Below are 21,318 nucleotides of genomic sequence, written 5' to 3' on the forward strand. Positions count from 1 at the left end.
GTGAGTGAGGCAAAGAGTAAGCTACAACCCTGTCTGTTGGCAACCACAGAGTCTAGATAGGTTCATGGAGAAGGTGAAAGGGAAAAACTACATGACAGTAAACACATATTCATAGTATATAAAACATTATCCTGTGCTCTTAGAAAAAGATGAGACCTCAGAAAAATTAACTATAAGGGAATTCTCTACACAAATGAATTTGCATTCTCAGTGGACTGAAAGAATATTTGGCTTTTATGCACTGATGACATGAGCAGAGTACAGGTTGAGACATATGGGTAACAAGATAAATAAAGTGTAAGTATTATGAACAAGTTAAAAGGAAAGCAGGTAAGGCAAGGAAGCTAGTTTCAATAGATTTCACATGCGGGTCTAAGGTTACTGTGAATCAGAACTGATTCTTCAGGAAACTAAAATAAAGGCATAAAGTGTTCATTTGATAAAACTTCACACAATGCTCCATGGTATCTTGAAACAAGACATCAGAATTTCAGCAAATTATGTTATAGTCTTCCTCAGCAAGTATTTTATGACACTTTTCCTGATATTTATTGTGCTTTTTACTTTATATAAATTTGATGGTTGATGACTACATTTTTATAATACTAATATTTTAGCCTATTAAGAAAATTTGTTGGTTTTGATTCCACGCTTTATGAAATTAGGTAACTTCTACTTTATTATTTTTTTCTTCACAGTTGAATGATTCAACTTTGTGTATAATTTAATAGTTCCACATAATAACTTTAAAAAAAAATAGCACATACTTATATATGTTAATCTCTCTATGTATATTATACAAGTAAATATAAACATAAATATAATCCAGTGTTTTTAAGACAAAATATCAGAGGAAAGGGAGAGAGGCAAACCATGAGAGACTCTTGAATACTGACAAAAACTGAGGACTGATGGATGTGGGGGGGAGGGGGGGATGGGCATGGAGGAGGACACTTATGGGGATGAGCACTGAGTGTTATGTGGAAACTAATTTGACAATAAACTATTTGTAAAAAAAAAAAAAAAGACAAAATATCAGAATCTTGTTATCAGAATGCGTCTTCAGTTATACATATTTTGAGAATATTTTTAACTGTATATAGGGTAGGATTATGCTGTTGAGTTCACATATGTGAAACATTAGAACAGTGCCAAGAATTTAAACACTACACAAAGGAGTTAGCAACAGCTATTACTATTTTATCAGCATATTATTATGATAATCAACTCACCAAACTTGAAGAGTTAATTTTCTAGAAAAATATCAATTTAATCAAAGAGTTGAAAGCCAGATTAAGTAAATGAATATAAGGTACACCAGTAAAGATATAAAATAATTACTACACCCAAATAGCTTTAGAATCAGGGAGTTTTAAGGAAAAGTTTCCTTATATATAGCTCCAGAAATTTGAAAGTTGCTGAAAATTATCCATGTATTTTATGAAACTATCATAGTGTTACTAAAACCTAAAAGGGCAATAACATAAAACAAACTTTATTTTTTATTTCCTTGATAAGTAAAATTGTAGAAATTGAAATAAAATGCTAACAAATCATGTACATTGGTGTATAAAGCCTACAAGCCTTCACAACATAACAAATTCTAGAAATATATCTGGTTAACTTCATAAATTCATTGATAGAATATAACATTACATCTATTAAAAAGCATTCACTCATCTCAACATATATTAAAAATTTCTTTTCTTTTAATGTTTATTTATTTTTGAGAGAGAGAGAGACAGAGCACAAGAGGGGAAGGAGAAGAGAGAGAAGGAGACACAGAATCTAAAGAAGGCTCCAGGCTCTGAGCTGTCAGCACAGAGCCCAACGTGGGGCTTGAACTCACGAATTGTGAGATCATCACCTGAGCTGAAGTCTGACGCTTAACCAACTGAGCCAACCAGGCGTCCCTCAATATATATTAAAAATTCCTAATACATTTTTAAAACTCATTATGATCAAAACTCTTTTTTTTTTTTTTTTTTTTTTAAGGAATCGCTATACCCAATATAGGGCTTAAACTAAAGTCCCTGAGATCAAGAGTTGTATGCTCTACAGGCTGAACTAGCCAGGCACTCCCCTAACCAAAACTTTTAAAAATCAGGATAGAAAGATGATTTCTGGCTCTAAAAATCAAAAACAAAAACAACAAAAACAAAATAAAGGGAAAACAAACAGAGAAGCCCGATCTTGATCCAAGAACCCACACACAAAGATTTAACCTCTGAAGAATTTAATTTAAAGGAAAAAAGGTATGTTGAGTCCTCTGTGCATACTACAGACTTCTCAAAGGCCTGAACAATTTAATGCATATGAAATAAGATTTTGGTTTTCTCTTGAGCCATTTTGATATGTACAGTAGAATGTTTCCTGTACTTGTCAGTGCCCCACAGCTAATTTCCTTTCCAAAGTTCACTAGTTTTCTCTATTACCTAATGTAATTCTTTTTTCACACAAAAATCATGGGTTTTTAGATTTTATTCAAAAAGTGTAAATCCTTATCTGTCCAGCTTTTCCCCAAGAAAATCAAGGAATAGTATTTAATTAGATATTTTTGTTAGCAACCCAAGAAACTTTCAATTATACTTCTAACACATAAAAGGTATTTTATTTTACCTAATTTTCTCTAAACTGTACTAAATAGTGTTTTGACCCATTTTTGTGTCTTTTAGGAAAGTAAAAGTATTTATAAAACCCAAATACTGTCACTGAAGCTAATATTTTCAATAAAATTCATCCAGATTTTGGAAAATATCAAATTACACAATGTAATTCCACATTCTATTCCCTAGCAAAATTCATTCTGAAGTCAATTACCAAATAGCAATTGTGGTGGGTCACCTGGGTGCCTCAATCAGTTAAGCCTCCAACTCTTGATTTCAGCTCAGGTCATGATCTCACAGTTTGTGAGATCAAGCCCCATGTTTGGATTCTCTCACTCTCCCTCTGTCTCTTCCCTTCCCTGTTCATGCTCTCTTTCAAAAACATAAGTAAGCTTTAAAAAGAAATAGCAATCGTGGCTTTGCTTGAGAAATCTTGAAAGAAAATTGAACAATGTTATAACGACATTATAATGCATAAATTTAACATTTTCAAAAGCATTAGAAAAGGAACATTGAGTCAATTATTTAAAACGTTTTTAGATGATTTCACTTGTTTGTTACGCACATGATGGTTTTATTTTCCATATAAACAGGTAAATTTCTCAGATGAGAAGTTCAGCTTTCATTTACAAAGAAGGTATATGAATAACATAATTTGAGAGTGTCATTTAAAAATTTTAACCTATTTCAGGGGCACCTGGGTGGCTAAGTCAGTTAAGCACTGGACTTTGGCTCAGGTCATCATCTCACAGCTTGTGAGTTTGAGCCTGGCATGGGTTCAGAGCCTGGAGCCTTCTTCAGATTCTGTGTCTCCCTCTCTTTCTGCCCCTCCCTTCCTCCTTCTCTGCCCCTCAAAAATAAACAAACATTAAAAAACTTTTTAATAAAAATATAAAAATTTTAAGCTATTTCAAAATGTTGTAGGTTTGGGGCAAATTTAAAAAGTCATTACAACATATATCTCTTTACAAATATAGCCCAAATGATTCTCACTTTCGATATTATTCACCAATAGTAATTAACATTTATTAAATGCTTTCAGATACCAAACGTACAAATACTGTGTCATGTCTCATTTACTCCTCACCAGCACTCTTTTATCCTCAGCTTACAAAAGGCTAAATACAGCTAAACAAATGGCAGCTAGATGATTTAGATATGCCTGACTTCAACACACATACTCAACATTGTGCTCTGTCCCAGTGGTTTATCAAACAAGATTACTATTGATGTGGCTTGAATTGAGAGTTGGTTCTGTAGCTAACCAGCATATAATCTCTGGAAAGTCTATATCCCTATGTCCTCATCTTTTACATTAGGTTATTTTGTATATAAAATCCATGGTCTTTTATAGATCTCAGATGGACTAAATATTTTAAGTTTGGAAATTAGCAAATTTTTTAGCCAGTTTAATCAATTTATTATTTCAACATTTATTTTATTTTTAACCTTACTTATCATTGAAATACTTCAGGGGTGCCTAGGAGGCTCAGTCAGTTAAGCACCTGACTCCTGATATTGGCTCAGGTCATTATCTCACAGTTCGTTAGTTAGAGCCCTGCATTGGGCTCTGTGCTGATAGCACAGAGCCTGCTTGGGATTCGCTTTCTCTCTCTCTCTCTGCCCTTCCCCCACTTAGTGTCTCTCTCTCTCTCTCCCTCTCTCTCTCTCTCCCTCTTCCTCTTTTCCCTCTCCCTCTCTTTCAAAATAAATAAACATGAAAAAATAAACAAATACTTCAACTTGGAGAATATAAGTGAAATTGAATAACAGCTGAGCAGCCAAATAGCCTCATCTCTGAAAGTTGAATTTATAAAAAATATGAAAATCTCAAGGTATACAGAAGAGAACAAAAAAAGAATTAAAGAAACAAAATTCTTGAAGAATAGCATTTCCCCAAAGAAAAATAAATCCAGGGTTCTTAATAACAGCCTTTAAAAGGTAAAAACAAACAAAACTTTTCTATATTCTTTATAAATAAAACAAGTTCTAATTTAAGTTGCTCTGAGTTTTTCCTTTTAATCTCATTGGGAAAAATAAACAAGAAAAGTAACTGGGTAAACACTGAAAAAATGAGAGCAATGAAGCAATGCAAACACCATCTGATATTAAAATAACGTGGTAGACGTTGAATAACAGTGAGTATTTTGAATAGGACAACATATAATCAATTTATATAAGAATTTGATAAGCAATAAAAATACATTATAAAGAGTAAGGAAGAAGTGGGTGATTCATTATATGGTCTTAGTACTTTTAGTTCAGAGTTTGGAGGAGAAAAAAATTAAACCATCACCACATATCATTTACCCAAATATCTTCAGGTACATTTTTCACTTAATTAATTTAAAAATAAAACTTTAAAATGGTAGAATAAAAGTTGAAGTATTGTCCAGGCCCAAACTATTAAAAATATATTTCTAAAAGCCAACAATAAAACTGAGTTTAGTCAATAACATAAAAGGATCAATGCTTTCAATGTATGATGAGCTCATACACATTCAGATTTTAAAAACTAAGACTCTATTAGAAAAATGAATAAAGGGCAAGAGTAAAGAGTTCACAGTAGAGGAAATGCAAATGAATAATTTATTTATTTACCTTTATTTGAGGGTAATTTCCTACTTCCGTCCTCCCTTGTGCTATCTCTGATGAACCTGCGTACCCCTGGGTGAGGCTCCCCCCTCCTCTCCCATGTACTTTCCTGTTCTATTCATTTCAGAACCAATGCACTTACTTATAAGGTTACAGGGCTGTCTCCACCATTATTTTTTTTTATTTTTGAAATGTTTTATTTATTTCTGAGAGAGAGAGAGAAAGAGAGAGAGACAGCATGAGCAGGGGAGGGTCAGACAGAGAGTGAGACACAGAATCTGAAACACACTCCAGGCTCTGAGCTAGCTGTCAACACAGAGCCCGATGCGGGGCTCAAACCCATGAACTGTGAGATCATGACCTGAGCCGAAGTCGGATGCGTAACCAACTGAGCCACCCAGGCGCCCCTGTCTCCACCATTAGACTATACACACTTGAAGGTCATCCAAGTTTTATGTATATATTTCCTAGAGCTCAGTTCTGCCATAGAGCACAAAGAAAGAAAGAAAGATTCCTTTTCCCTTTCAAACCCTGTGTTAAATCCCATTGAAATCCCATTTCTTTTCTCTGGTGACAGTTGCTGCTCTTAAATCTATCTCATCTCAGGGTACAATGACTCAGAACTAGGATGCTGAACTGAATTGCTTGGAAATGTGAAAGACTTATCTCGGTCTCTTAACTGGAACATTTCACAGGATATGAGGTGTAGAGATGTCACATGGACACTTTTGGGAAACTTTACTGTGAAGGAAACCATGTTGCTAAAACTGAAAAGACATGTAAATTAACATAGAGATAATGGAGGATTGTGAAATAAACTCAGAGGGTGAAGCAGTCAGAGCCAGGGTAGGCTTCTAGGGATAAGTAAGAAAATTTATGATTTTTTTCTAAAGTTGGTCTCTAAAGAGACCAAACAGGGGAGTGGCAGGAGAGTGGGAGACAGACAGAATCCCAAGTATGCTCTGTGCTGTCAGCATAGAGCCCAGCATGGAGCTCAAACCCACGGACTATGAGATCATGAACTAAGATGAAATCAAGAATCAGATGCTTAACCAACTGAGCCACGTAGGTGCCCAAAGAAAACTTATGATTAAATAGAATGCCCCTCTGACTTGGCTACTCTTAGTCTTATTTTTCCACTAGATTCCTCATCATTCTACACTCAACGCATATTAAAATCCTTCCAATTCCTTAAATATTCTCTCTCACTGTGAGATTATGCATTTGCTACACATTTTTCCTGAAACATGATCTTCTCTTCTCATATATCTTTAGTAACTCCCACTTGCTCTACGGAAAGATCCACCTCTTCCACAATCTTCTCTGGCCCCTGAATTGGGAGTTATGAGCCTTCCTATATGATGCACATTCTCACTACTCAATATAAATTTCTATCCTATTTCCATCTCTACACTTAAGACACTGTGTGTTAGCACCTGCTTCTCTTCTCTTCTCTCTCTCTCTTTCTATCTCAACGTATTTGAGGACAGGGGGAGTATATAATTGGTATTTGTATTCTTAATGCCTAACACAGTACTTGAAACATATTACAGACTTTAAAAAAAGTTTCTTATTGAAAAATCAAGCAGAATTCTTTATATACAGATTAAATATGTGTGGTCAAAGTAAGATATATTAGAATAGGAAATTTTGGATAGGAAAAAATGATATATTTTTTATCCTAAGAAAATTTTTAGTAATGGAGAACCTGGCTGGCTCAGTCAGTAGACCATGAGACTCTTGACATTGGGGTTTTAAGTTCGAGCCCCATGTTTGGTGTAGAGATCACTTAAAAATAAAAACTTAAAAAAAAGTAAAGCTTTAATAAAAGAAAATATAGCAATTGCCTGAGAAAACCTAGGTGGTAAAATGACATAGAATGAATCTCGGCACTAGACTTTCTTTGTAGTATTGTTAGAATATTTTTATTGAAGCCAGAAGGACCTGAAAGGTTGGGTTTTTTTAAACATTCTGTCTCTGATTTCTGGCAGAATAGAATGGTAATTCTCATCTCATAAAGATTTTTAACTATGAGGGATGTGCAACAGTACTACCTTAGTGATTATGGAATAAGTTGGTACTAAATACATGAATTAATTTATTCAATCTGGGGGTGCCTGGGTGGCTCAGTCAGCTAAGCGTCTGACTTGAGCTCAGGTCATGATCTCAGGTTTGTTGGTTCAAGCCCCGCGTCGGGCTCTGTGCTGACAGCTAGCTCAGAGTCTGGAGCCTGTTTCAGATTATGTGTCTCCCTCTCTCTCTGACCCTCCCCTGCTCATGCTTTCCTCTCTCTCTCAGAAATTAAAAAAAAAAAAACATTAAAATAAAAATTAAAAAAATTTATTCAATCTGAAGCAGTGATTCTCAAAAATTTTTAATGAATATTTTCTAAAAACAGAACATATACTCACAGAGGTCTAGTAGATGTGGACCATGTCAGCACTCTACAAACTCAGAAGTTGTGTCTTTGCTTTTTTTTCTTTAAGATTTATGAAAATTTGGAATTTACTCCAAAATATAACTCTATTTATTCTGATACTAAAATGTTCCTGTCCAATCCTTCACAGCCTTCAGCCACTTTTGCACTCAGGGGAAGCCATGTGACTGAGTTCTAGCCAAAGGAACATGAATGAAGTGTAAGTGTCAATATTGAGCCAAGGTTTTAAATAAGTGAAGAGGCCCTCCTCATGCTTTTCATTTTCCATAAGCTGAATAAGATCACATGTGACACTAAGAGATGGCAGAGTGACAACGTGTAAAGAGCTTGAGCCCTGAAACCATGTGGAAGAAAGCCACACAGAAACTGGGATCACCCATCTAGAACTAGTATGTAAACAAAAAAATTTAAATATCTATTTGTTGCAAACACTACTGTTATTCAAACAGTAGCCCTCCACCAAAACAAACAAACAAACAAACAACCCCCCCCCACACACACACAAGAAAGAACTAAGCATTTGGCAGTTCAAAGATATCCCAACACCCAAATGAAATGTTTTTGTATTGTCTATACTAATTATCACATATTTATTTGCATTTCTGAAGTAAATGCAGTTGAAATGTTCACTCAACTGTCTTAGACTTTGCCGTGCATTAAAAACCTCTAATTAAAACATCTGCTCAGAGTTAATCAATTTGCCATGGATTAAGCATAACTGAGCTACAAAATTCAAGATTACACTTTATTTGGAAAGAAAGAGGCAAAAAAAAAAAAAGGATGAATGGGGAAAGAAGCGTGGCCTCTCTAAAGCTATGACAAATAACTTATAATGGCACTAAATAATGCTCATGGGATCCTTGTTATTTATGATATGTATAGAAAATATGGAAAAATATACTAGAAGCCTCACTCAAACATTTTTATACTTTCTTATATGGCAAGTATCTTTGATTGGATGGAGATATCAGTGGATGGATAGATATATAGATAGATATCAAAGGTTTATGGCTGCAACATAGACAATCAGTATTACAACATAATTAGTCACCAACATAAAAAATTATGACTTTTAATGATCCTTTATCACTATATTCATAATCTATAAAACATTACTGCCTATTATATGATTACATTCTTTTCTCATAATAATGATTTAAAAATCTAAAAGAAGAATAAATGAATCAGAAAATCACTAAAATTAAAATCATCATGGCCTCTGATCCAATGGTTTTTCTGTTTTCTCCAAATCCATCAACCCTCCCTTTTCATCGATCTTAGTAAGTTTTCTGCTGTTTGACCCATACTTAGGTCAATACTCATTCTAAATCCCTTGTTTTTTCTGACTCTTCATTACACCCATCTGGAAAGTGCCCATCATGAATGAATTCAACTGCCTGTTTCTCCCTGAAAACTCTAACCAGCTGACTACAGCTGCAGAAAGCATACAAGAGAGGGCTGAAGGGTACCAATAGCAATGTGTAGTGATTTCTTCAGGTTCCTCTGGGCAACTCCTGCTCCTAACCATTTAGAAGACAACTATCACCATTCTACACCTCAAATGTCTGATAATGCGACCCTCCCACCCCCTCTTCCTTGTACAGATAACCTTAGCTTGAACTTCCTGGAAGTAAATAAAATATTTTAAAAAGGAAAATTTGATAGGAATTTTCCTCAATTTACCACTACCTTAAATGCTAAAAAACAGTTTCATTTAACCTCAGACTCTCCACCTTCTTTCCTGATACAAGAGGGTTGCCACCACTCAGTCTCTTTCTAAGACCATGTCCTCACTTACTCTGGATTCCAATTCTTACAGCTTTATAGCTTTCTCGGATATATTTTAACAAGCAAACAAAAAGATTTAAAAAAATGTGCTAGCCTCTCCCTTTCTTTCTTTGTAGAATCATCATTTTCTAGCCAGTCATTAAATATTGGATTTTCCCATGGTGTAGTCTTTCCTATGACCTTGAGATCAGTATATCTGCTTCTCTGATGTCTATCTGCATATTTATTTCTTAAAGACACCTCAGAATCATCAGGCCCAATAGTGAACTCCATCCCCATTTCACTGCCCATGTTCTATTACAAAACTATATCACACCTGCCATCTTTTCCTCTTAAATATTATTTTTAAATTTTTTAATGTTTATTTATTTTTCAGAGAGAGAGAGACAGTGCAAGTGGGAGAGAGGCGGAGAGAGGCAGAGAGAGAGGGAGACACAGAATCCGAAGCAGGTTCCAGCCTCTCTATGGGCTGTAAGCACAGAGCTCGAAGCAGGCTCCAAATCATGGACCGCGAGATTATCACCTGAGCTGAAGTCAGATGTTTAACCGACTAAGCCACCCATGCGCCCCTCTCCTTAAGTGTTCCTGGATCCATTTATGTCTCTCTAACTCCTCCACCACCTTATCAAGTCCACACTGTTATCTTTTACTTGGCTTACTACAATTTGCCATTTTCTACCATATTCTTTATAGTCAAAGCAATCTTTAAAAAAATACAAAGAAAAATAATACCACCTTCCTATTTAAAACACTTCAGTGACCTCCCAAAGCTCAAGATCCTTAACCAAATACTTAACATACTTGACTACATTCTGTAAAGCAGGCTACAAATCCCTGCCTTCTGAGAATGAGCAAACATGACTTTCTTTGTGTTTATATAATGTTTTGTGTCCTACTGATCGTAGCGCCTTTTTACAAGTTGCCCGTTAGCCTAGCTCTATTCAACCCATACATCTCAGCTCAGACATTTCTGCCTCAGACACATTTCTCAGATCTTCAAGTCTATTCAAGCATTGTAAGTTCTCTTACAGCTTTCTATCCTGCATTTGTAAAATTTATCATATGGGCTTTTGTTTAATATCTGCTTGTAGTGTGAAGGCAAGAAGTGTTTTGTTTTGTTTTTTTTCTTCTCACTGTGTCTACTATTCAGCACAGTATCAGGAATAATATGGAATCTCTTTTAATATTTATTGAATATATAGAAAAGAGAAATTTAGAAAGCATTCTATTTGTACCCAATTTAAGTCATATAATGAATTTGCATCAAAGTTTACAAAAAGCTCTGACTTGATTTTTTGAGAATTCACTCATATGAGATATCTTCACAGATATGAGATATCTTCACAGATAAAGATATATTCAGATATCTTCACAGATATCTTCACAGATATTTCCCACAGAAATTGGGAAATATGCCCAATTTCTATCATTTTGCATCATTTCTTATGTGCTCAATTTAATTAAAAATACTTGAAGTTATCATTGACAATCTACTTGCAGACCACTTTTGTTATTTTTCAATCTATTCTTGGATTGTGGTAATGTTTGCTTTTCTTTCAACTTCTACTTTGCAAAATTTGTTTCCTTTCACTCTGAGTTACTATAGAATATTTTTTAAGTAAAAAAGTTGATATGAATTTTTTTTTTAATTTATTTCTAGGAGAGAGAGAGAGACAGCGCGAGCAGGGGAGGGTCAGAGAGAGAGGGAGTCACAGACTGAAACAGGCTCCAGGCTCTGAGCTGGCAGTCAGCACAGAGCCCGACGCGGGGCTTGAACCCACGAACCGCGAGATCATGACCCAAGTGAAAGTCGGACGCTTAACCGACTAAGCCACCCAGGCGCCCCGTGAATTTTTAATTTAACCATAATTAACAGTGTTATATTAGTTTCAGATGTAAAATATAATGACACAACAATTCTATACATTACTCAGTGCTCATACACTAAACGTATTCTTTATCCCCTTTATCTATTTCACCTGTCCCCCTCCAAGCTCTCCTCTGGTAACCCCCAGTTTGTTTTCCGTATTTCAGAGTTTGGTCTCTTGTTGTTTGTCTCTGTTTCCTTGTTTTGTTTCTTAAATTCCACATATGAGTGAAATTATATGGTATTTCTCTTTCTCTGACTTACTTCGCTTAATGTTTTGCCCCCTATATCCATCCAAAGTATTGCAAATGAGAAGACCTCAAAAAACAAAAACAAAAAAACAATTGAACCCAGACACACACACACACACACACACACACACACACACACGAGTTTAGCACCAAAATACATTTTTTTTTGCCTAATAGCTATATGTCAATTAGTAGACTATTAGTTAAATGAGGATCAAGATCTGTGTCTACTGATATATTGCTAGCACCTAAAATAATTCCTAGAACATTCAGGTACTCAATAAATATTTGTTGAATATTTGTTGAAAACTTTCACATAAGACATTATCCAACAATGGCAAAATATATCCTAGAATTATTTTATCATTCTCTTTTGGTGACATATAGACTACTGTATCTTCGGTAAAATTCTGTCCCATAGGCAGGATGACAATATGAGGAAGAGTCAGTGTTTTTATCCCAATTATTTCCTTTAATTTTCTAAAATTTATAACTCCTGGATATTTTTAAAATTTTAGTTCTAGTGTTAATTCTTGAGATCATATGATAACTGCACTACTTTATCAAGTTAGTACTGACAAATTAAAGAAAGCTCAGAACCTTTGAGACATAAGTTACTCTAATGATATGTAGATGTGGAATAAGACCATAATCTAGAGAACACTGGTCAGGATTAAAAAAAAAAATCTCAAATACTACACACACACACACATACACACACACACACACACACCACATTTTAACTTCTCTAAAGGTGAAATAACACATGGTATTTTTTATTCAATTAAATCATTAAACAACATAGTATCCATAATAGAAGTGAACGGATGTTTTGGAAAGAGAGAAGAGTAAAATAAGATTATTAGGAGCAAAGGAAGGCATTACAATTGTTTTTCTACCTACAACAATTCTTTGCTTATATATATAGAAATATATAGCTTTTATTATCTTATGCTAGAGTCAATCATGAATGTGTCTACTTCCTTAAACTCCGTAAGAGCAGGACTATGTGTTAATCCTCCTTGTATTCCCTAGAGCTGGGTACTTGATAGAAGCTTAAATTCATTTGTTCAAGTAAGTTAAATCTAATAGCTTTGTCTTCTACAGAAAGGGCAGGAAACAGAATTTGTTGTGATATATTTGTAAGGTACTTCATAGGAGAATATTAAGCTCTCTGATAAGGAACATTAACTTACTTGGGCTATTTAATTACTCTCTAATTCACTGATGCATTAATTTTCTGAATGCAGTAATTACGATCAGGAATTACTAATGGAGAAATGAATTAAAATCTACTGCTCCAGGGTACCTAACAATGCCCAGGTGACCTGAAATATTTCTGAAAAATAAACATATTCTCAAAAAGCAATTTGCCGACTAGCAGAATGAGCCTTGCTAATTGCCACACACATGAGGGAAATTTATAAAGGTCTCAATTTCCTAGGAGTTTATGAAAGTGAACACATTACTGCAACTGACATACTGAACATGGAAGATACACAAACCGTGTCTGTGTAATTAAATACAAACACATTTATATCTTGTTCAACCCTAGCATGAACAAATTTAAGAGTAGAATGAAGAAAACATGACCAGCATGGCTAAATAGAGAGTAGAGAAGATAAGTGATCAGCTCCAATAAATCAAGAAAGGCTTTGCATAAGTGTTGGCATTTTCAGAGTTCTCTAAGTGAGAATAAACATCACTTCAATCACCAAATATGTACTATGGAAAATTTTCCAAATCAAGAACATCACTAGAAAAGACAAAAATTATTAATGAAAACATAGGAAGGAGAGGTTTAGAAGGAATATGACTTTCAAACCAAAGGCAAATGGAACTCAAGCAAAGCTGAATTTCTAGTTATAGTGAAAGTACAAAGTCGTTTATATGCCATTTGCCTTCCTGAAAAGTCATTCAATAATTAGGAATAAAAAACAAAATAGACAGAAACAGACTTTTAAATCTCATTAACAACTTTCTATCTTTAGTGAGCCAAACAGCTATAATTCCGAATAACAATTTTGAGTAATAATGAAAAAACACATTTTGTTCTGTACCCAAACAAGAGCAGATACTGAGCAACAACACTTGCCACAATCCTCCAGTTCATCTCCATACATTAACAAGTAGATTTTCCCCTTAAAAGAATGCAGACAGTCTAGGAATACCTCTCAAGACCTTTATAATGAGGGCCATGGTCAGGCCATGGCAATCACACTATTTCAGTCCCTTCCCATTATACCCATGGGAAGTCAGCTCAACAAGAAATCACTTTGGAAGCTCAATGGGCTGCTGATGTCCTGGACAATTCGCCAGAGACAGTGGTTGAAAGATAGAGCAAGATGAAGCAAAAATAAAGTCAAAGAGTAGCATATGGCAGCAAAAATATTTGCAAGGGATTTATTATGAGTCCCACCAAACTCTCTGGGCTGTGGACTAAGGACAGAGTTGATTTGATGAGCATGGGCCCAAGAATTACAAACTTCAGTTTAAAGCAGATGAGTGCCTCAGCTCTTTCCTCCAACTTCTCCTCACTCTATTTCTTGATAAAGACCTGCTTCATTTAAAGATGAGGACTGAACAAGAACTAGCATTGACCATAAGGTAAAATATTCATTCTCTGAAGAGAAAAAGCATTAAATGCATTATGGGTCAGCACTGTATTAGGTGTTTTGACAACAGTGACGAATAATATAGACACCTCCTCTCATGGAGTTTCAGAGAGGGGAGACAGAGAGATCACAATCCACACAAAAAGCTAATTAAGTTAAATAGTACATTAGAAAGTGATCATTGTTATAAAAATAAATAAATACATTAAGGAAAGGGAATCAGAATTGCTAGAGGAGAAAGCAGGTAACAGCATTGAATAGGACAGTCAGGAAGCCACACTAAGAAGACGAGATCTAAGCAAAGAGTAGATGGTGACATAGAAACAAATGATAAAAAGCATTTTAGGCAGAGAGAGAGAGATGGGGTGTGAATTCCTGAAACATTAAAGGATACCAGATCAGGAAGAATAAGGTACAGATTAACAGAAATTGAGATAAGAAAGTTGAGGAGGGTGTTGGCAGGCAAATGGGGGAGTCCTCAGATCAAGCAGACCTTTGTAAAGACCTTGGTTTTCACTCTGTGGGAAATGGGAAAATTATAGAGTTCTGAGCAATGGAATGATGAGACCTGACTAATGTTCTAAAAGGAATATTTCTCTATTGATAATACACTGTTGAGGACAAAGGTAAGTGCAGGAAGATCCATATACAAAATAATGAGTAATGGTGGTTCAAGCAAGGCTGGTGGTAGTTCAGACAATAAAAAGTGGTTGGATTCTAGATATAAGTTGGAAGAGCCAACAGAGTTTCTGAAGTTTGAAGTGAGTTGCAAGGAAAGGAATAAAAGATAATTCCAAGAATTCCAGGGTTTCCAGCCAGAGCATATAGAAAGATGTTATTGTCATCAATAGATGACAGATGATGACAGATAATATATACTGTTAAAAAGTAGAAAGGGAAAGATTGGGAGTTCACTTTTAGAAGTGCTGAATTTGAATCATTTATTAAGGATCTAGGTAGGGATGTTAAGTAGACCATGGAATGTAAGAGTCTGGAGTTCAGGAGAGAGATCTGGACTGGAGATATCAATTCAGTTGGTGACATACTTAGATGGTACTTAGAACCATTATCAGAGACTGGTAAGAGAATGACTGAGGATAGAAGAGAGAAAAGGACCAAGAAATGAGCCTGGGACATTGCAACAGTAAGAAGGATAGACGTACATGAGGGAAAAACTAGCTGAAGTTGACTGAACAGTCACAGCCAGTAAAGAAAAACCAGAAGGAGGAAATGGGCAAGTCTGTATTTTGACTTATATTTATAGCAATGAGAAAGCTGTGGTAAACTTACAATAAGTAGTTTTGTGAAGAAGAGTAGGGGAATGAAAAATTTATGGTGAGGTTTAAGAAAACATTAGCAGAGAAGAACTGAAGAAAATGAATCCAGATAATTTTGAAAGTAATTGTTCTCATAATATCTGAGAAATAATGGTGTGCTTGTATGGTGAAAGCAATAATTTTTTTATTACAGAGAAAAATAGGGAAAATTGCTTCTGCATATCAATAGTGGAAAGGATCTGGGGTCTACCCTATAGCAAGAGCTAATGAGGTAGGAAAATTATCTATGCAAGTGGTGGGAAGAAAGAGTGTAAGAGAAGCTATGTGGGTATGTGGTATCTGTGATACTGAGGTTGTTCTCAGATTGCTTTAATCTTTTTTGGTGAAATAGAATTCAGGATTATGGGATAAGAACACAAGGGTGTGGTATTGGGAATCCAAGAAAAAAGGGAAAGTTTTGAGATAATCAACTGAAGGGAGGAGCAGTAAGCAGAATGGAAACCAAAATATGATTGTTTGGTAGTATTAAATAGCTACTTGAAATTTGTGGTTATAAATTAAAGTGAAACCTTCTAAAAAAGACAACCAGATGGTCAAAAGACACATGAAAAGATGCTCAACATCCCTCATCATTGGGAAAATACAAATCAGTACCACAAGAAAATATCACCTCACACGTGTCACAATGGCTAAAATAAAAAACACAAGGAACAACAAGTGCTGGTGAGAATGTGGAGAAGAAGGAACTGTTGGTGGGAATGCAAACTGGGGCAGCCACTGTGGAAAACAGTATGGAGTTTCCTCAAAAAATTAAAATTAGAATTACCATATGATTCAGTAATTCCACTACTGGCTATATACTCAAGTAATATGAAATCATTAATTTGAAAAGATATAGGCACCCCTGTGCTTACTGTAGCCTCATACAATAACTAAGAAATGGAAGCAGCCCAAGTGTCCAACAATAGATGAATAGATAAAGAAGGTGTGCATGCATCAGTGTATACACACACACACACACACAAACACACACACGTACACACACACACACAATGGGATATTATTCAGCTATAAAAAAGAATGACGATGTTGCCGTTTGCTACTGATGGAGCTAGAGGTATAATGTTAAGTGAACTAAGTCTGAGAGACAAATGCCATATGATTTCATACATATTTGGAGTTTAAAAAACATAACAAATAATGAAAGAAAAAAGAGACAAAAAATAGACTCTTAAATATAGAGAATTGGTGATTACCAGAGGGGAAGGAGGTGAGGAGGTGGGTGAAATAAGAGACAGGGATTAAGAATAAATGTATCATGATGAGCACTGAGTAGTACAGAATTACAGTACTGTACAGTTCTATGCAGTAGTACAGAATTATTGAATCACTATATTATACACCTGAAACTAGTATAACACTGTATATTAACAGTACTGGGATTAAAAAATAAATACATAAACACAAATTTTTTGAACAGCCAATTAGAATTTTACCAGGGTTGAGAATTTGCTAAGCTAGTTTAATGAATGAAGCAGGGATTCGAATTTCACCAGGGTTGAGATTTTGCTAAACTAGTTTAATGAATGAAGCAGGGGCAGAGGATTCCAGGGTGTGGGACTGAGTTTAGTGATTTACCATAGCATCTTAAACTAAATAAGGAAGGAAATTCCGCATCAAGAAGGACTGTTAAATAGTGGCCAGATTGAATGGCATGAGTCATTGAGAGTATGTATGGGACTGAGGAACTACTGAGGTCAGAGTAGAAAGAATGGACCAGAAAAAGAGGAAGTGACAGAGAGTGAAATGCATAGATTCAAGATTAAATTTTTAAAAAGAAGGTGGGGAAAGGTCATGAAGAATATACAGCTCAAAAGGAATTATTCAAAATAACTAGAGAAGTCAGACGTAGACTCAAAGAAATTACAGACATGAACTCTTTTAACTTGTTGCTCATAAAACCTTGAAAGACAATCAAAAGACAAAGAAAAAAATATTTTGACATTTGTTTATTTTTGAGAGAGTGCAAGCTGGGGAGAGGTAGAGAGAAAGGGACAGAGGATCAGAAGTGGGTTCTGTGCTGACAGGCTGACAGCAGTGAACCTGATGCAGGGCTCAAAATCACAAAGCACGAGATCATGACCTGACCTGAAGTCGGACACCCAGGTGCCCCAAGAGAAAGTTAAAAAAAAGCAAAACAACATTTCAAAGATGAGAGTCATTTGGACAATGAACACCAAATACAATAAATGTTCAAAGATAGACAATATAGAAAGGAATCATACACACAAAAAAATAGAATATGTTATTTAGGAGATATAGAAGATCCAATGTATGTCTAATATGTACTTTAAAAAATGAACATATTTAATTCAAGGAAAAAAGAAACAAAGTCAGTATGAATATTTTAGTAGAAAAAGTCATGTCACTTAGAAGGAGACAAAAACAACGGGTTAGCCAGAGATTTTCTGCAGAAAAACTCAACGCCAAAACCCTGGAATAACATCTGCAAAGTTCTGACATTTTGTCATAAAATTTTAAGTACTTCCCTATCTCATTTTCTTCTGAAATACATTTAATTATCTAGTCACCTCTCTCTCTCCTTCTCCTTCCCTCTCGCCCTCTCTCACCCCCTTTCTCTACACACACGCACACACCCACACATATACACACACACACACCTAGGAGGAACATAAAAAAACTCCACACTCTCAAGAAAAGTTATCTCCAGATGGTGAAATTATCTTTAGATTTCCCCCCCAACATTAGTTTCTTAATAGCCTATATTAATATGAAATGCCATATATTTCAACTCTAAGCTGCACATATTTTCACATCCCTGAAATGAAGGCAAGTCATAAAATAGTAGTATCATAGATTCAAAGAAGTATGGTAATTTTGTAATTGAATTATAAGAGTATTTAAAATAAAGGAGAGATGACAAAGAGACATCACAGAAGATAACTTGTCTACAGTCCTTACAAGTGATGGAACATTTCAAAGATCAGTAAGAAGGAGGTGGTGATGTGGTTGTAGCTGAGGTTGTTTTTGTGCAGGCTTAATCAAATTTAGACAGGAAGAACATGTTCAACGGGAATAAAGTCATTTACTGTGATGGCAAAATGAGAAAAGTAAGGGTTTGGATGGAAACGAAAGAAAAAGACACAAAAAACCTTTCCTGTAGCGTTTCATCTGAACTGGAGTGAGACATGAGAAAGAGCTTAAAGATGAGGCAGAATCAGAATGAGTTGGAGACGTCACTAGGGAAAGTGGTCTAAGAGGACCACACTCCTTTTGAGTAGGGTCCATTTGTAAAATTACTTACTTTTGAAATGCAACCAAATCTTGAAGTAATCTTTTGCCTTGGTGGAGATGTTTTACTCTCAAATTGGAAAGCATAATTTCTACAAATCTCAGATACATATAAAAAATAATTTGGGGAGTGGCTGGGTGCCTCAGTGGGTTAAGCGTCCAACTCTTGATTGGGTCATGATCTCACAGTTTACAGGTTTTATCCACGTGTGGGATTCTGACAATGAGGATCCTGATTGGGATTCTCTCTGTCTCCCTTTCTCTATGCCCCTCTTCCACTCTCTCTCTCCTTCTCTCTCTCTCTAAATAGATAAATGTAAAAAAATAATTTTGTACTGAATTAAAGGTGACCCTAGTCTTTCTTTCCGCTTAATCACTAGCATTTGTAATTCCATCTAAAACCATCTCCCCAAATCCTAATATACCTCGGATTTGTACCCTTCCTTTGCTTATGCCATATACAGAATTTGTTCCAATAATATATTTCCCTTGCCTTTCAAAGAGATTTTTAGAACACATTCACAAATGAGACAGGAAATGGTCATCTTTCCCAGCTGAATGAGTGACCCCTTACTTGGACTTTTAAATAACAAGTAAATAGTGCCAAGGTTTGGATAATTTTTAATCTGTATGGAAATCTCTCATACCAAGGTGAATTCTGGTACCTGTATGCACTATATACACTTATTTTCAGGTTCATTGTCCAAAAGCATTAAATGAAGATTTTTAAGGAATTGCCTTACCCAGTCAGTTTGATGGCATGTGTCTGTAGCTTTCGATATTGTCCTGATTCTTCATTGGGTTTTTTGGTAATATGTCTATATATCCCTGTTTTATAATGGAAGAAATCCTCATGGACTTGCATTATGGCTAAAATAAAACCCAACAAAATAAATGCAACAGTTTTTAACAATTCTCTTTAAAAACCTCTAGAAATTCTCACAGAACAATCAATGGTTAAATTGCCAGGAGAGTCTAAAGAAGGGACTTGGCAATTCAGTCTAATTTTCTTTCCTACTTAATTACTGCAGTATTTTTTTGGTTCTCTTATAAAAACAGCTTTTAGCTATTTAGAATATTACTTAAGTACACATTATACCTTTAAAACACCATCTATTCCTAATTGACAGAAGCACTATTTCCAGGAATTGAGACCCTTGCAGACAAGCCCCAGTACACTTGGCTAGTGATTGCTGTTTCTCCATTAACTTTGGGCCTCACCAAGAGCCTCTTAAAACTCCAATTAAGCTAGCAGTGAAGGGTGAACCCAGCAAACAGGGCTTAAAGTAATTGTCCTTAATCCTTCCAAGTAAATACAAACCTTTCCTTGGTGAGTTTGAATAAAAAGCAAACCCTTGGCAAAAGAATGCTCTGACAAGATTTCATCCTCCCAGCTCTGAAGAGCTAAGCCACTGTTGTATTCTTCAGAAAGTAAGAGCTTATACTTGATAAGGCTCTCCTTCATTCCCTCACCTAGATTACTTCTTTTCTGTATCGGATGCTGCTTTGTTGAAGGGCTAGGATAATTCAGGGTGAAGACTTTACTCTTCTAGAAGACATGAATTAAAAATATATTTGGTTGGGACTAGATAAGTATATGTTGATAAGTGCACAATGCTTGTCTATATTAGTTTGACATGCTTTTTAAATAAAATAAAAACTAAGGTCACAAGCATTTGATAGATCTGAAAATGAAGCTTTGACTCCAAAGTCAAATACAACTTTCTAATGTTCCCTTTTATTTCTTTTTTTAATGTTTCATGCCTTTTCTGATGCTGTTTAAATATTCTCAAAAGAGTTTAACTCTTCTTTATCTGCTTTAAAATGCATTCCCATGGGATTTTAAGAATTTATAAAACTGTACTTGATGCAGTGTGGGGAATAAACTTAGGAATTCCCCCGGCTTACACCAATGGGTTAACAAGGCATAAAGAAATACAAAGCCAGAGGATGTTCACACCTGAGTTTGGGTAAACAAGATTAGATGTATAAGGTCAGGTAAGGGGGACTGAGGCCCCCATAACAGGGAGGGGAAAAGGCCCCAATACCCAGGTATATGATATAAACAAGATTAAGCATTCAGGGCAAAAGTGCGCCCCAATTTAGTACTATAGCAGAAAGCTGCTTTCACAGGAAGGACCTAATTAGGTAAACAGGTAAATAGGGCTACAAACACCTGTGCTGCAGGTGCTGTTGCTCTGAATGGAGCTGATTAACAAAAGAAAAGGTGACTTGTTAACTCTGAGATTATTTGCCCTATCCCCTAGGCTAGCTAAGGTAAATAGACCTGGCTCGGCGCCTCCTGTCTGCCACCATCTGCCCATCTGCCCTGCTCCAGGAATTTGTTTTACATGGACCCAAACCCCAAACACTGTATATCTTCAAAACCCCCTTTCCTTCATACCCATGAGTTTATGTTCACCAATTCATTGTCTCTTTGTGCATGCCCATCATATTTGTAAGCCTTCTGATTTTAATAATTATGGAGCAAGAACCCTTATTTGGGACTCTTGTCTTTTACCGGACATTAGCCATCTCTCACTTTTAATCCCGCATCCACTCTCTTGCTG

The 21,318-nt window shown here is 35.5% G+C and overlaps 1 protein-coding gene across 1 annotated transcript in view; it reads right to left on the minus strand.

Moving 5' to 3' along the window:
* Positions 1 to 21,318, minus strand: part of TINAG (tubulointerstitial nephritis antigen) — an 84,372-nt gene that overhangs the window by 21,956 nt on the left and 41,098 nt on the right. The window contains exon 9 of the mRNA XM_077752880.1: positions 19,492 to 19,618. Within this exon, the coding sequence (XP_077609006.1) occupies positions 19,492 to 19,618 (127 nt within the window). The remainder of the gene's footprint in view (positions 1 to 19,491; positions 19,619 to 21,318) is intronic.

Source organism: Crocuta crocuta, unplaced genomic scaffold (genome assembly GCF_008692635.1).
Source record: "Crocuta crocuta isolate KB4526 unplaced genomic scaffold, BGI_CrCroc_1.0 scaffold525, whole genome shotgun sequence".
In the NCBI taxonomy this organism is placed as follows: domain Eukaryota; kingdom Metazoa; phylum Chordata; class Mammalia; order Carnivora; family Hyaenidae; genus Crocuta; species Crocuta crocuta.